The sequence below is a fragment of the Gracilinanus agilis genome, chromosome 2, assembly GCF_016433145.1.
Source record: "Gracilinanus agilis isolate LMUSP501 chromosome 2, AgileGrace, whole genome shotgun sequence".
NCBI lineage: Eukaryota > Metazoa > Chordata > Mammalia > Didelphimorphia > Didelphidae > Gracilinanus > Gracilinanus agilis.
This window is the reverse complement of record NC_058131.1, coordinates 63,045,225-63,058,854: the sequence shown is the minus strand read 5'-3', so window position 1 is coordinate 63,058,854 and position 13,630 is coordinate 63,045,225. Positions and strand designations below refer to the sequence as shown.

The 13,630-nt window shown below is 48.3% G+C and overlaps 1 protein-coding gene across 1 annotated transcript in view; it reads left to right on the top strand.

The window, feature by feature from the left end:
- The window catches only part of SLC9A5 (solute carrier family 9 member A5), a 32,465-nt gene extending 26,424 nt beyond the window's left edge, over nucleotides 1-6,041 (top strand). Inside the window, exons 14-16 of the mRNA XM_044660589.1 lie at nucleotides 1,041-1,110; nucleotides 2,781-2,915; nucleotides 5,551-6,041. Coding sequence (XP_044516524.1) covers nucleotides 1,041-1,110; nucleotides 2,781-2,915; nucleotides 5,551-6,041 — 696 coding nt within the window. The remainder of the gene's footprint in view (nucleotides 1-1,040; nucleotides 1,111-2,780; nucleotides 2,916-5,550) is intronic.
- Nucleotides 6,042-13,630: the final 7,589 nt, after the last annotated feature.

Sequence of the window (13,630 nt, the reverse complement as noted above, 5' to 3'; positions counted from 1 at the left end):
TTAGATATAAATAGATGATGGATTCAACTAGATTTAAATAGATGACACAGATAGATGAAGTAGATAAGATAGATGAATTGCTGATAGATTTAGAGAGATATAAATAGATGACAGATACAAATAGATATAAGTAGATGACACAGATATGGATAGATAGATGCTTACAATGTGCCAAGCAGTGTGTTAGGTGCTAGATTACAACCCCAAGCAAAGAGAAGACAGCCCCTGAACTACAGGAGGTTACATTCTAATAAGGGAAGACGACACATAAAGGAGAACTGGAAAGCAGAGGATGTATATGGAAGGGATCCAAGTGGGAGAAGGCACCCAATCAGGGACAAGGTGAAGAAGTCATCCTGGGCATCATGGGCTAGGACAGGGTTGAAGTCAGCATGGCTGGCAAAGGTGCTTCCTCAGTTGAGCTTCTGGGGAGGAACTCACCAGCATAAGAAGGCTGAGGGATGGAGGTAGAGAATTCCTCCTGGGAGTCACAGGCTGAGCTGGGTTTGAAAAGCATTAGACTGGTGTTGAATCTCCATGCCATTACTAGTTTGACCTTATACCAGTTCCTTATTCTTTGGACCTCAATTTCATCATCTGTAAAATAAGGAGATCAGACTAAATTTTCTTGAAGGTTCCTTCCTAGGTCTAAATCCTATGACTTTATCTGCATTCAAGAGTAAATTGGGGAAACTGGGGATGAAGCATAAAACTTCTTTGTTATTAGTTATAGAGGCAACATGGAGCCTGTGAGCAACATGGACAGAGAAAGCCAGGGACCCTAATGAGTTGTCCCAGAGTCAGAGCCATATTTCTGAGTATCTCAGCCTACTTTGGCTACATCCAGTATCCCAAGGGGAGCAAAAGGAGGCTTAGCTTCTTTGTCATTTGAACAATTCACTTCCTTCTGGGCTAATGATATGGATCACCACCTTCTACCTGGAAGCTAACCCTACGACTTGGTGCCAGATGAGGGTAGGGAATGGGAATTTGGGTGCCAAGTTCCAAGGGTGACTTGGGCTTTTCCCCTTTGTCTCCAGAAGGATGGTTCAGCAGACAAAGAGACTCCAAATGGGAAACCTCATCAAGCCTCAAACTTACCGGACACAGGCAAGCCGAAGGAGAAGGAATCGGGTGGAGGAGTGATGTGGTACTTACTGGCCAGTGAGGTGACTAATCAACCAGCCTGCTGTGTGCCCGGTCCTCTGCCAAGTGCCCTAGGAAATATAAGAGGAGCCTGGCACAGTGAAAAGAGGACTGGATGAAGAGCTGGGAGTTGGACTCCTTTCCAGGAGACTTGAAAGATAGAAAGGGGCCAGGTTGAGGAAAGCTTTTAAAGTCAAACAGAAGATTTTCTATTTGACCCTCAGGACAGCAGGGAAACACTGAAGTTTGTTGAGTTTGGTAGAGTGACGTGGTCAGACTTTGCATTCAAAGAAGACCACTCTGATAGTGGAAGAAGAGCTGTAATGGGGAGAGATTTGAGGTGGGGGTGGGGGTGGGCTAACCAGAAGGCTATTGGAGTTGTCCAGGTGTGACATGAAGCATCTGGTAGCTGAGAGATGGCACCGTGAGTTGATGCTCTAAAGGCAGAAATAACAAGACTTGGCAGCAGATTGGAAATGTGCAGTGAGTTTGGGAGAGGAGTTGAGAATGGTCACTGGGTGGATGTCGATGCCCACTACAGTAGTTAGAAATAGAGAAGAAGAGAGGATTTGGAAGGGAAGGTTTGAGGGTTTTGTTTTGGACATGTTGAGTTGGAGACATCAGTACCTGGATGGCAGTGCCATGTTAGAGGAAAGAGAATGTAGGCATGAGATGTTGTGAAGGGAGAATGACAAAATGACATGAGACCGGACCTGTGAAGTACAAGTGAGTAAGTCACTGTCCAGCTGGCAAGAGCAAGAGCTGAGATTTGAACCCAGGACCCTTGATTCCAAATCCAGTGCCCTCTCCATGGGGTCACAGCTGCCTCCCATTTGATGGGCTACTTGCATACTAGTTTATGGCTCATTGCCTCCTTCTTTCCCTGGTGGGTTTGTTTGTATTATATCTCCACTTGAGACCCAAGGGCAAGGACCAGGCTTGGTCCAACCCTGGGAGAGCTAACCTGGGGCTTTGGAATAGAGAGATCTAGAAGTTTTCATGGCAACAAGCTCAGTTTAAGTCATGTGTGACATGGCAACCAAAGCAGCGAATGCAATCACAGAGGACATCAAGAGGACAGTAGCTAGAAGAGAGACGCTTATGTCACTGTCTTCTGCTCTGGGAAACGTACATCTGGAATGTTGTGTTGCTCTCTGGGTGCTATATTTTCAGGAGCAAATGGAGAGTGGAAAGAATATGGGATTGGAAGTCAGATATTAAAATCATGGTTTTGTTCCTTTACTTACAGATGTGCCTTTAGGCAACTCACATCTGGTTTTCTCTGAGCTTCATCACTAAAAATGAAGGCAGAGTGTTAAATGATGTTGAAGGACTTTCCTAGCACCAAACTCTATAATACTCTGAAACATCAGAACACTTCCAGAAGGAGGGTAATAAGATGAGGAGGGAACTGAAACCCAGCCCATCCATGGGAATGAAGTCCTCATGACTAGAGATATTTAGTAGAACCTGGGATAGTGCTTACCCCAGATGGTAACAAGAAGGAATTCCTATTTCATGGAAAGTTTGGATAAATGCCCTCTCAAGTTTTTCCCTAAGGTGAGATTCTATGGTTCCCCAAGAAAGGAAGCAGCCAGCCTGAATCCCCTGACCCTGGTTCTGATTCTGTCCAGCTGCGGTGGTCTTAGCGGTGGAATCTGATGAGGAGGAGGAGAGCGACAGCTCAGAGACAGAGAAGGAGGATGATGAGGGCATTGTCTTCGTGGCTCGGGCCACCAATGAGGTTTTCCAAGAACACAAGGTGCCAGGTAATGCCATATGGCTCCCCTTTCCCTCCAGAAGTATTAGAAGGTACCCTCATTCCCTTCTCTTTTTAGAGATTCAAATCACAAGCTGACCCCAAAGGACTCACTTTTCCCAATGGCCAAACACGCCAGAGTCTGGAAAGAGCAAGGGAGGCCAACTTGACAAAATAGGAGGACCTAAATCCACCTGGGCCAAAATAATTTAATGTTTCAGTTTGAATAACTAAACTATACTGAATGGGGATAATGGAGTCATGAAAATCTGAATTCAAATCTGATCCTAGGTGCATGGTAGTTGAATATTTCTGGTCAATTCACTTAACCTCTCTGTTCCAATTTCATTATCTATAAAATAAGGGGGCTGGACTCCATTGGCCTCCAAGTTTCCTACCAGCTCTAAATCTATGAGAGTCAGACTTTCATCCCCAGTTCCATCATCCACAGCATGACTGAGTGAATTGATTCTCATCTCTGGACTTCCTTCCTTCCTTCCTTCCTTCCTTCCTTCCTTCCTTCCTTCCTTCCTTCCTTCCTTCCTTCCTTCCTTCCTTCCTTCCTTCCTTCCTTCTTTCCTTCCTTCCTTCCTTCCTTCCTTCCTTTCTTCCAAACCCTTACCTTCTGTCTTGGAGTCAGTACTATGTATTGGTTCCAAGGCAGAAGAGTGATAAGGGCTAGGCAATGGGAGTTAAGTGACTTACCCAGGGTGACAAGTGACAGCTAGGAAGGGTCTGAGGCCGGATTTGAACCAGGATGTCCTGTTTCTAGACCTGGCTCTCAATCCACTGAGCCACCCAGCTGCCCCCTCAATTTCTTTATCTGTGAAATGAAGGAGCTGGACTAGCCAATGCTTCAGGTCCCTTCTAAGTAATAATCTCAGATTTTATGACTGTTTACTGCAGTTTGGCTAGAATGCCATCTTTATTGGAATACCACTCTAGGCCTTCCAAATGATGTAACATTACTTCTAATCATAGCATCAATTCTGTTGGCAGCAGCAGTGGTTTTTCTTTCTGCTTGTCCAAGGGGCTGCGTGTGGGTCAGTCAGTTAGCAAGTATGCGCTGAGCCTCTGCGAGGTTCCAGGCACATGAGCTGGGCTGGGAAAGCTATGTGTAGTTCCAGCTCTGTGGTGAGATTGGCTCTTCCTCCCTGGGACTCACTCTTTCCAAGCCTTTTGCTCATTTCATCTGTCTACTTCTTCTCTTCTTAACCCACCTCAATTCATGCATGATCCTTCCTTACAGCCTGTCCCCAAATAAAGAACATTTCTGGGTTTCCCTACTTGGGTTCTAGTCTTGGCTCAGATAGCTTTTAACTTGTTATGTGTGAGAGAGAGAAAGACAGAGACAGACAGAGAGAGAGAGAGAGAGAGAGAGAGAGAGAGAGAGAGAGAGGACAGTGAGACAGGGACAGACAGACAGAGAGGGGGAGAGAGAGAGAGAGGACAGTGAGACAGGGACAGAGAGACAGAGAGAGGCAGAAAGAGACAGAGACAGAGAGAGGGAGAGACAGAGAGAGAGAGATGGGGACAAAGAGAGAGAGACAGAGAGAGAAGGGGAGAGAGGGAGAGGGAAAAGGAGAAGGAGAGGGAGAGAGAGAATGGGAAAGAGAGACAAGAGAGAAAGGGGAGAGATAAGAGGGAGGGGGAGATTTATTATTATTTTTATTTTTTTAATTTTTAAAACCCTTACCTTCCATCTTGGAGTCAATACTGTGTATTGGCTCCAAAGCAGAAGAGTGGTAAGGGCTAGGCAATGGGGGTTAAGTGACTTGCCCAGGGTCATACAGCTGGAAAGTATCTGAGGCCAGATTTGAACCTAGGACCTCCCATCTCTAGGCCTGGCTCTCAATCCAGTGAGCTACCCAGCTGCCCCTAAGGGGGAGATTTTTAGAGGACTTATTATGTGCCCAAGAGCTAAAATACAAATTCAAGCAAATTAGACCTCCCTTTAAGGGCTTTATCCCCATTTTACAGATGAAGAAACTAAGGTTCAGTGGTGGAGTGACTTCTCTAAACTAAGCATCAGCAAAGAGATTTGAACCCAGACTGACTTTAAGACCGATATTGTAGCCATTATGTCATAAAGACAGCACTCAGTCTAGGATTTGGTCCCTCCAACCCAGGGCTGCTGGCCCACAGACCAGAGACCTGGGAGCCAGGGCTGAGCCCTTGGCCACCTTGGCCTGGCGTTCTGCTCCCCTCTTCCTCACTGATTTAGATTGGGTTTGAGGGCAGCAGCCACAGGTGCTGACCCACGCCAGGGAGTGACTTGCCTTCTTTCCTGCAGGGTCCCATTACTGGGCTCCTCCCCTCTGGGGATCAGAGCTGCTCTTGGCACCTTGACTCGGTTTGTCCTTGGGACAGATCATGGAAGCAATCACCTGGTTCAGCCTCTCTTTTAGAGAGGAGAGAACCGAGCCTCAGAGCGATGGGCATGCTCTGAGTCAGATGGCAGAGCTGGCACGCAGATGCCAACCTCTGACCCCCCAGTCCTGCATTCTTTCCCCTGTACCACAAGGTATAATCTAATGCTGGCCTGAGAAAGTCGTGCCAGGAAGCCCTGGGGGAGGAGAAGGGGAGCAGGAGGGCTTCCCTGTCCTCTCGGGCCCGGGTCTCCCGAGCTGCGTGTTCTTTCTCAGGGAGCATGGAAGTGTGCCCAAGCCCACGAGTCATCCCCCCTTCGCCAACCTGCGCTGAGAAGGAGCTGCCCTGGAAGAGCGGGCAGGGGGACCTGGCCGTGTACGTGTCATCGGAGACCACCAAGATTGTGCCTGTGGACATGCAGACGGGCTGGAACCAGAGCATCTCGTCCCTGGAGAGCCTGGCATCTCCGCCCTGCACCCAGGCCGCCCTGAGAGCCGCCCACCCTCTGGCCTGCGCCCCAGCCCGGGGAGAGGAGCTCCGGGACCCCCTGGCCGCTCTGGCCACTCCGGTGCCCGAGCCCCACGCCGGCTTCACCTTCGCCCCGAGTCTTGCCAAGGCCGGGCGCTCCCGGAGTGAGAGCAGCGCAGACGCGCCCGAGCAGCAGGAGCTGCAGCCCCTCATGGCACCGGAGGACCGTGGCTGCCTCAGTCCGGGCACTGCCAATGCCCGATGGCTCATCCAGTTCAACAGAGCTGGTCGGCTGTAGCCTTGAGACCGAGGGACCAGAGGAGGTGGTGGGGAAGGGAGGGACAGGGAAGTGGGGAGACGAGGAGGGAGGCCCTGGGCGCTGACCACTTGGCTGAGCTTGGGCCGAGTTCCAGCCGTCCCCGAGGCAGCGGATCCGGAGGGACCCTCCTCTGCCGCCACCCTGAACTTCTTCTTCATCCTGGCCTCCAGGCTTCCTTCTAGAGGAAGAAAGGAACAAGAGGCTGGAGGCTGAGCCCTGAGCATGCCTGGGGCCCTGGGTGATGGCATCTTTCCTTCCATGTTTCCCTGGGGCGGCCGAGCCCCGGCCCTGTTCAGAGCACCCCAGCTGCCCTTCGTTCTGCTCCTTTCTCCTGGGTTTGCCCCCCAAAGCCCTTCCACGGAGACCCCAGAAGCGTCCTTCCCTACTCCGGACCAGGGTGGGAGGGAACAGCATTGTCCTGGGAATCCCCAAGCCCCCTGCAGGTCGGGGTGTCTCAGCATTTGGGAACCCGAGGCTTCATCCGCCCCCCCTCATTCCCCTCAACAGCTCTGGACCCTGTGTGTGGGGGGGTGGGAGGGAGAAGGGGGCAGGCAATAGCCACCCTCTCCCCATCCCCTCCCCAGCACAGGCTTGGCCAGGTACTAGAGGAAGGGTCTGGGGGGGTTCTCTGAGAGCCTGAGAGGGATTATTCCCTGGGCGGGCCTTGGGGAGGAGATGGGGCGATGGGGACTGTCCTCCCCGAGGACGAGCAGCTCCTTCCTTTCCCTGCCTCGACAAGCCTGCTTCTTCCCTCCCCGCCTCGTTTTTTCTCTTTTCTACTTCTCCCCATGGGATGGCTGAAGGCTGTGAGCATCGACCCTCTTTCACCCCGAGGCCTCCAGGCTGGGCCTAGGCCTTTGGCGGGGGCTTCCTGGGACGCAGGATCACTCCTGAGCGGGAGGACAGACGGCTGTTGCCGGACGTGGCTTTCCTCAGGGCATCTCTGGTCAGGGCTCTCTCTGGGTGTGGCTCTTCTCTGGGAGGCCCAGGCGGCGAGAGGTGCTCCTCTGCCCTTCCCACGCGTTCTTGAGATTGTCCTTTGAGTGCCCCTGGATGGGGAGGCCGCTTGTCCCATCCATTAAGTGGGGGGGAAGGCCCGGACAGTGAGCCATCCTTCTCTGGGGCTGGTCTCTGTGTCACCTCCCTCCCCGGATTCGATCTTTTGTATCTTGAACCTGAGAAACATTAAACAGCTCTCAGATGGACGCAGAGCCTTTCTCCGTGTGTGTGAGGGGCACCGGGGGATGCAGGAGGTAAAAGGGCGAGGATTGAAGCTGGAGCCCCTTTGGGAGAAGAGGGCTCCGAGGAAGGCCCCACTTACCCTGTTTCACCATCCTCCCGCTTAAGATGCCCAGTAAGATGACGTTTTATTAGGAGAGACATTTAAATACCAAGCTGTGATGGACCCTCTTCCCTCCCAGGCTCCCAGGTACCTCTGGATAAGGGGCCCTCCGTGGTGGTGGATTGAGGTGGCTGCGTAGTTCTGTGATGGTGCTGGGGAGTTTGGGCTCTCACCGGCTCAGGAGCTGTCAGATGAGATGTTCCAGGATGATCTTTGGTGGGACTCCCTCTTCCGCCAACACAAGATGTTCTGCCTGCCTCCAACAGGCTTCCAGAAGAAATTCCAAAAATGGAGGGTAGCTGGCTAGCTACTCAGTGGATTGAGAGCCAGGCTTAGAATTGGGAGGTCCTGGGCTTAAATGTGGCCTTAGACATTTCCTACCTGGGGGACCCTGGGCAAGTCACTTAACCCCCATTGCCTAGTCCATACCGCTCTTCTGCTTTAAAACCAGTATTCATTATTGATTCCAAGGCAGAAATAAGTTTTTTTTTTTAAATTCAAAGGATGAAGGCAGATAGGATATCCTGAAGGATGTGAAGGAAATGAGTCCTAGTTAGAGCTTATTCTCAAAGTCCATGAGACTCCAAGGGGCTCCCCTGGAAACTGAGAGCAGGTAGCTTTTAGGGAACCAAATAGCCTTCTTTTTTTTCTCCTTTAATCTGAAAAAATCATTTAATTAATTAATTAAGAATATTTTTTTTCATGGTTACATGATTCATGATCTTTCCCTCCTCTTCTCCCACCTCCTTCCCGTAGCCAATGAGCAATTCCACTGGGTTTTACATGTGTCATTGATCCAGACCTATTTCCATATTATTAATATTTACACTGGGGTGATTGCTCAGAGTCTACATCTCTGATCATATCCCCATTGAACCATGTGATCAAGCAGTCTTTTTCTTTGTTTCTGCGCCCACAGTTCTTTCTCATAAGTCTCTCAGAATTGTCCTGGGTCATTGCATTGCTGCTAGTACAGAAGTCCATTACATTCGATTTTACCACAGTGTATCAGTCTCTGTGTACAATGTTCTTCTGGCTCTGCTCCTTTCACTCTGTATCAGTTCCTGGAGGTCCTTCCAGTTCACATGGAATTCCTCCAGTTCATTATTCCTTTTAGCACAATAGTATTCCATCACCAACAGATACCACAATTTGTTCAGCCATTCCCCAATTGAAGGGCATCCCCTCATTTTTCAATTTCCAAACAGCCTTCTTAACACAAAGTCTAACCGCATCACTCCTCTTCTGCAATATTCTATTATTATTATTATTTTTGTCTAGTCTGGTGCTGTCATTGCTGCAAACTCCCAGTGTGGAAATCCTTTCTATTAATGCACATCAATAATTAATCTGTACTTTATAGTCATAGAAGGTGCCCAAAGCACTCAGATATTAAGCAATTTATTCCATGATCACACAACTAGTGTATGTCAAAGGCAAGATCTGATCCCAGGTCTTCCCAACTCTATGGCTAGCCCATCACCATGATGGACCCTCTGGATAGAACACTGGACTTGAAGTCCGGAAGACCTGAATTTCAGACCCTGCCCCAGACACTTATTTGCTGTGTGATCCTGGAGCAAGTCACTTAATACTCAGCCTCAGTTCCCTCATCTGTAAACTAGAGATAACGGTAGCATTTACTTTATGAAAATCAAATGAGATAATATATGTAAAGTGATTTTTTAAACCTTAAAATGCTATATAAATTTTAGCAATTTTTCATTAAAAAGTCCAATTCTTAAGCTGGGCATTTAGGGACCTTCATAATCTGACTCCAGCCTTTCTCTCTAGCCTCATATTGCTTCACTGCCCATTTCCTAACTCATATATACACACAACTCTGCATGTGAGCCAGCTTTGACCTGTTGTCTTCCATCTCCATACATGTGTTCTCACAGACTACTCCCACATGTACCTAACTCTTTCCCCATCACTGGCTCTGGAAATCCTTCTCTAAGAATCTACTCAGCTTTTCCCTCCTCCGTAACAATTTCTCCAACTGACCTCCCACCCTGACTTCACAACCTCTCCTCCTGTTGCTTTGGATGTTCTCTCTGTCTTCTCATTTCCCTAGAGGATTTTATTGATTTCTCTTTTGCTCCTATCTCACACTATCTCGTATCTATGTTGTTGTTCAGTTGTTTCAGCTGTGTCCTACTCTTCATGGCCCCAATTTGGGGTGTTCTTGACAAAGATACTAGTGTGGTTTTCCATTTCCTTCTCTAATTCATTTGACAGATGAAGAAACTGAGGCAAATAGGGTGAAGTGACTCGCTCAGGGTCCTACAGCTAGTATATGTATGAGACTGGATTTAAACTCAGGTCTTCCTGACTTCACACCCAGCACTTTATCCATTTTGCCACCAAACTGCCCAACCTCGTATCTATATATGTGTCCTCCCCAGTGGACTGTAAGCTTCTTGAGGGTAGGGACTGGGGGTGGGTGGTATTGTGTCTTTGGATCACCAGCACATAGCCCAAGTCCTGGCACATAGTTAAAGGCTTAATACATTTTGGTAGAATTAGACAAATAAGGAGGGCTACCTTACACACTGGAGAGGAAACTCTGGGCATCTATTTTCAGATACATAATAAATAGAAGGTGAATGAAGCAGAGAGATAGGACCAACACGGGTCTTATCTTACCATCTATCAGAGCTAATTAGTCAAAAAACATTTGTCAAGCATCTAATATGTGCCTGACCCTGTGCTAAGCACTTTAGATAGAAGGAAAGGTGGAAGACAATCCCTTCTCTCAAGGAGTTCATAGTCTGATGGAGGAGAAAAGCCGCAAATAATGAGGTGTAAGCAGGAATATACTGGATCACGGTGGGGGCGTCTCAGAGGGAAGGCACTAGCATTAAGGGGGATGAGAAAGGCTTCCCGAAGAAGATGGGTTTTGAGCTGGAACTGAAGGAAGCCGAGGAAGCCCAGAGGTGGAGAGGAGGAAGAAGCCCATTCTAGGCACAACACTACAGCTCCTGAAAATGACCAGAGGCAAGAGATGCCTTCTGTGAGGAACGGCAAGGAGGCTGGTGTCACTGGATCAGAGAACTCACTGGGGTAAGGAAGACCAGAAGGATAGATTTTATAATTTTATTCTAGCCATTTTGGCTTGAATGGAGGGTATATGGGGGGGTAGGAGGGGAAAATAAGTTTGAATCAGTAAGGATAGAGTGAGGGACTACAAAATTGTTGAAAGCCAAATACAAAAACAAAAAAGCGGACAACTAGTGTCTCATTGGATAGAGAGCCAAGTCCAGAAATGGGAGATCCTGGGTTCAAATCTGACCTCAGACACTTCCTAGATGTGGGACTCTTAGCAAGTCACTTGGCCCCAATTGCCAAGCACTTACCACTCTTTTGTCTTAGATCCAATACATAGTATAAATTCTAAGATGAAAGGTAAGGGTTAAAAAAAATACAAAATGGGGCACCTAGGTGGCTAAATGGATAGAAAACTAGGCTTGGAGATGGGAGGTCCTGGGTTCAAAATACTCCCTAGCTGTATGATCCTGGGCAAGTCACTTACCCCCAATGGCTAGCCCTTTCCACTCTTTTGTCCTGCAACTGATACTTAGTATAGATTCTAAGACAAAAGGTAAGGATTTATTTAAATTTTTAAAAAAGACAAATACTAAGCTATCATTCAATAAATACTTATTAAGTACCTGCTATGTAACAGACACTTAGTCACCAAGATTAGAAAATAAAAAATGAAATTCCTGGACTCACAATCTATAGTAGGAGGCAGCATGTACACACATCTTAGCATATACAAAATAAAATAAATACAAGGCAATTTGGGAGGATCACACTTTATCTGGTAAGTAATGTGGCCTCTGTGTGAGGCAGAGAATAATTGGGGTCTCCCCATTCCTCATCCCCCCTGTCAGGGGGATAGTCCAAGGCTAGAGGGATCAGCAGTCTGATCATGGGAGCCACTCTGGATGTGCACAAACCTTAGGTCTCTGGGCTTTCCATGGGTGAGATCCCTGCTTCTGTTCCACAAGAGACAGCAATAATACAGTGGGAAAAGCCCTTGGCTAGGAGTCAGGGTACATGAACCCCATTCTAAGCTCTCCCATGGACCGCCTGTATGACCTAAGACAAAGCCCTTCTCCTTTTTGGTTTTCCCATTTGGTCTCTGACATCCCATCTAACGTCCCTGCTCTTTGAGGACTGCCTGCCCTTGCTGCCTGCCTAGGGGTGGTAGGTGTGCCTTGGAGGCATAGTATGATAGGCTCAGGGGCAATGAAATGGGATTCCATGGTAAGTTCCATGGTTCTTCCAGGTCAGGGCTCCATCAGTTTTTTTGTTTTTTTTTTTAGGGGGGAAGACAGATATACTTTTTTATTTTAATTTTTAATTTTAAAATTTTAATAACACATTTCCACATCAGTTTTCCAAAGTTATATGATCCATATCATCTCCCTGTCTTCTTCCCTCCCCATTCCCGGAGCTAGCAAGCAATTCAATCTGGATTATACATGTATTATTACACAAAACATATTTCCATAGTATTCATTTTTGTAAATAAATAATCTTATAAAAGCAAACCCCCAAAACAAATTATTTAAAAAAAATAACACCTTACTTTCCATCTTAGAATCAATATTGTGTACTGGTTCCAAGGCAGAAGAGTGGTAAGGTTTGGGAATTGGGGGTTAGGTGACTTGCCCAAGGTCACACAGCTAGGAAGTGTCTGAGGTCGAGGATCTCCCATCCTATCCACTGAACCATCCAGCTGCCCCTGAGATATAATTTTCAAAATTTTAAGTTCAAATAATTATTAAAAATTAAATTAATTAAAATGAAAGTTAATTTTTAAAAGCTAAAATGTGCCTTAGAATGATCTAGTTCAAACCCATTTTACAGATGGGAAAACTGAGGTCTGGACCAGTGAAGAGCCCCAGACGGTAATCAGGAGAAGGTCTGGCTGTGCCCATTGGCCGGTATCCAGGATGGGATGAGCAGCTTGCTGTTCTCTACCATGGCTGATCCCCACTCCGTGCTTGTTCCTCCTAAAGTGGAGGCTTGTGTCACCTCTGTGAGGGTGAACTGTTGCTCGAGAGCACCCCGAAGGGGGTGAGGACGGTGGGTGTAGTGGGACGGCAGATTCAGGGGAATGAGGAGGAGACAGGCTTGGGGGGCTCAAAGGATGGAAGAAGCCAGACAAAAGAGGGGCTCCTGGGGGAGGGGGGCAGTGGATGGAATTGGGTAGAAGGGGATGGAGGGAAACTGCTCTTCTTGGTAGTGGGCTGGGCTGTGAGCTGTCGTTGGAGCTCCCCAGCTCAGTGTCGGTGGGACAGGGATGGGGAAAGAGGCCCAGGTCCCCCCTCCTGTGGTCTCAGTGGAATATGCTTCCCATGCAGACTCAGCTGCCAGCCTGGCCGCAGAATCGGGTTCCCCTGAGTCATTGCTTAACTCTTCATGTTCTTCGGAACAGAAGCCGACCCCGTGAGCTCCCCGCTCCTGTCCCACCCCTCATGTACCGCTAGAATTCCAGGGGTGGCGCCCAACTTCCAAACGCGGGGAGAAGAAGTGGGCTTGACTCCCGCCGCGTTGTCTCTGCCTCTGCCTTTTCATCTCCGTCTGCCTCTGTGCTCCTGGGACTGGAACCCCTCAGGGGCTGCCCCCGGCTCAGGCATTTCTCTCCCCCTTCTCCAACCCAAGTTCCCGGACTACCCACTTTCTCCTTTAGCCATTTTGGGGACTGAGGCAAATAACGGAGATCCTTTATGTATGTGCATGTGTGCGTGTGTGTGTGCGCGTGTGCGTGTGTGTGTGTGTGTGTGTGTGTGTGTGTGTGTGTGTGTGGAACATGGGGCTCTATATACCATCATCCTCCCGATTCAGAGAGAGACAGAGACAGACAGACAGAGACACAGACAGAGACAGAGAGAGAGAGGGAGAGACAAAGGAGACAGAGAGAGAGACAGAGACACAGAGACACACACATATACACACAGAGAGACAGAGAGACAGAAACAGAGACAGAGGCAGAAAGACAGGGAGAGAGACAGAGAGAGAGACAGACAGACAGAAAGACAGAGACACAGAGAGACAGAAAGACAGAGAGTGCAACAGAGAAAGAGAGAGACAGAGAGACACACACACACACACACACACACACAGAGAGAGAGAGAGAGAGAGAGAGAGAGAGAGAGAGAGAGAGAGAGACAGAGAGAGAGAGAGACAGAGAGAGAGAGAGACAGAGAGA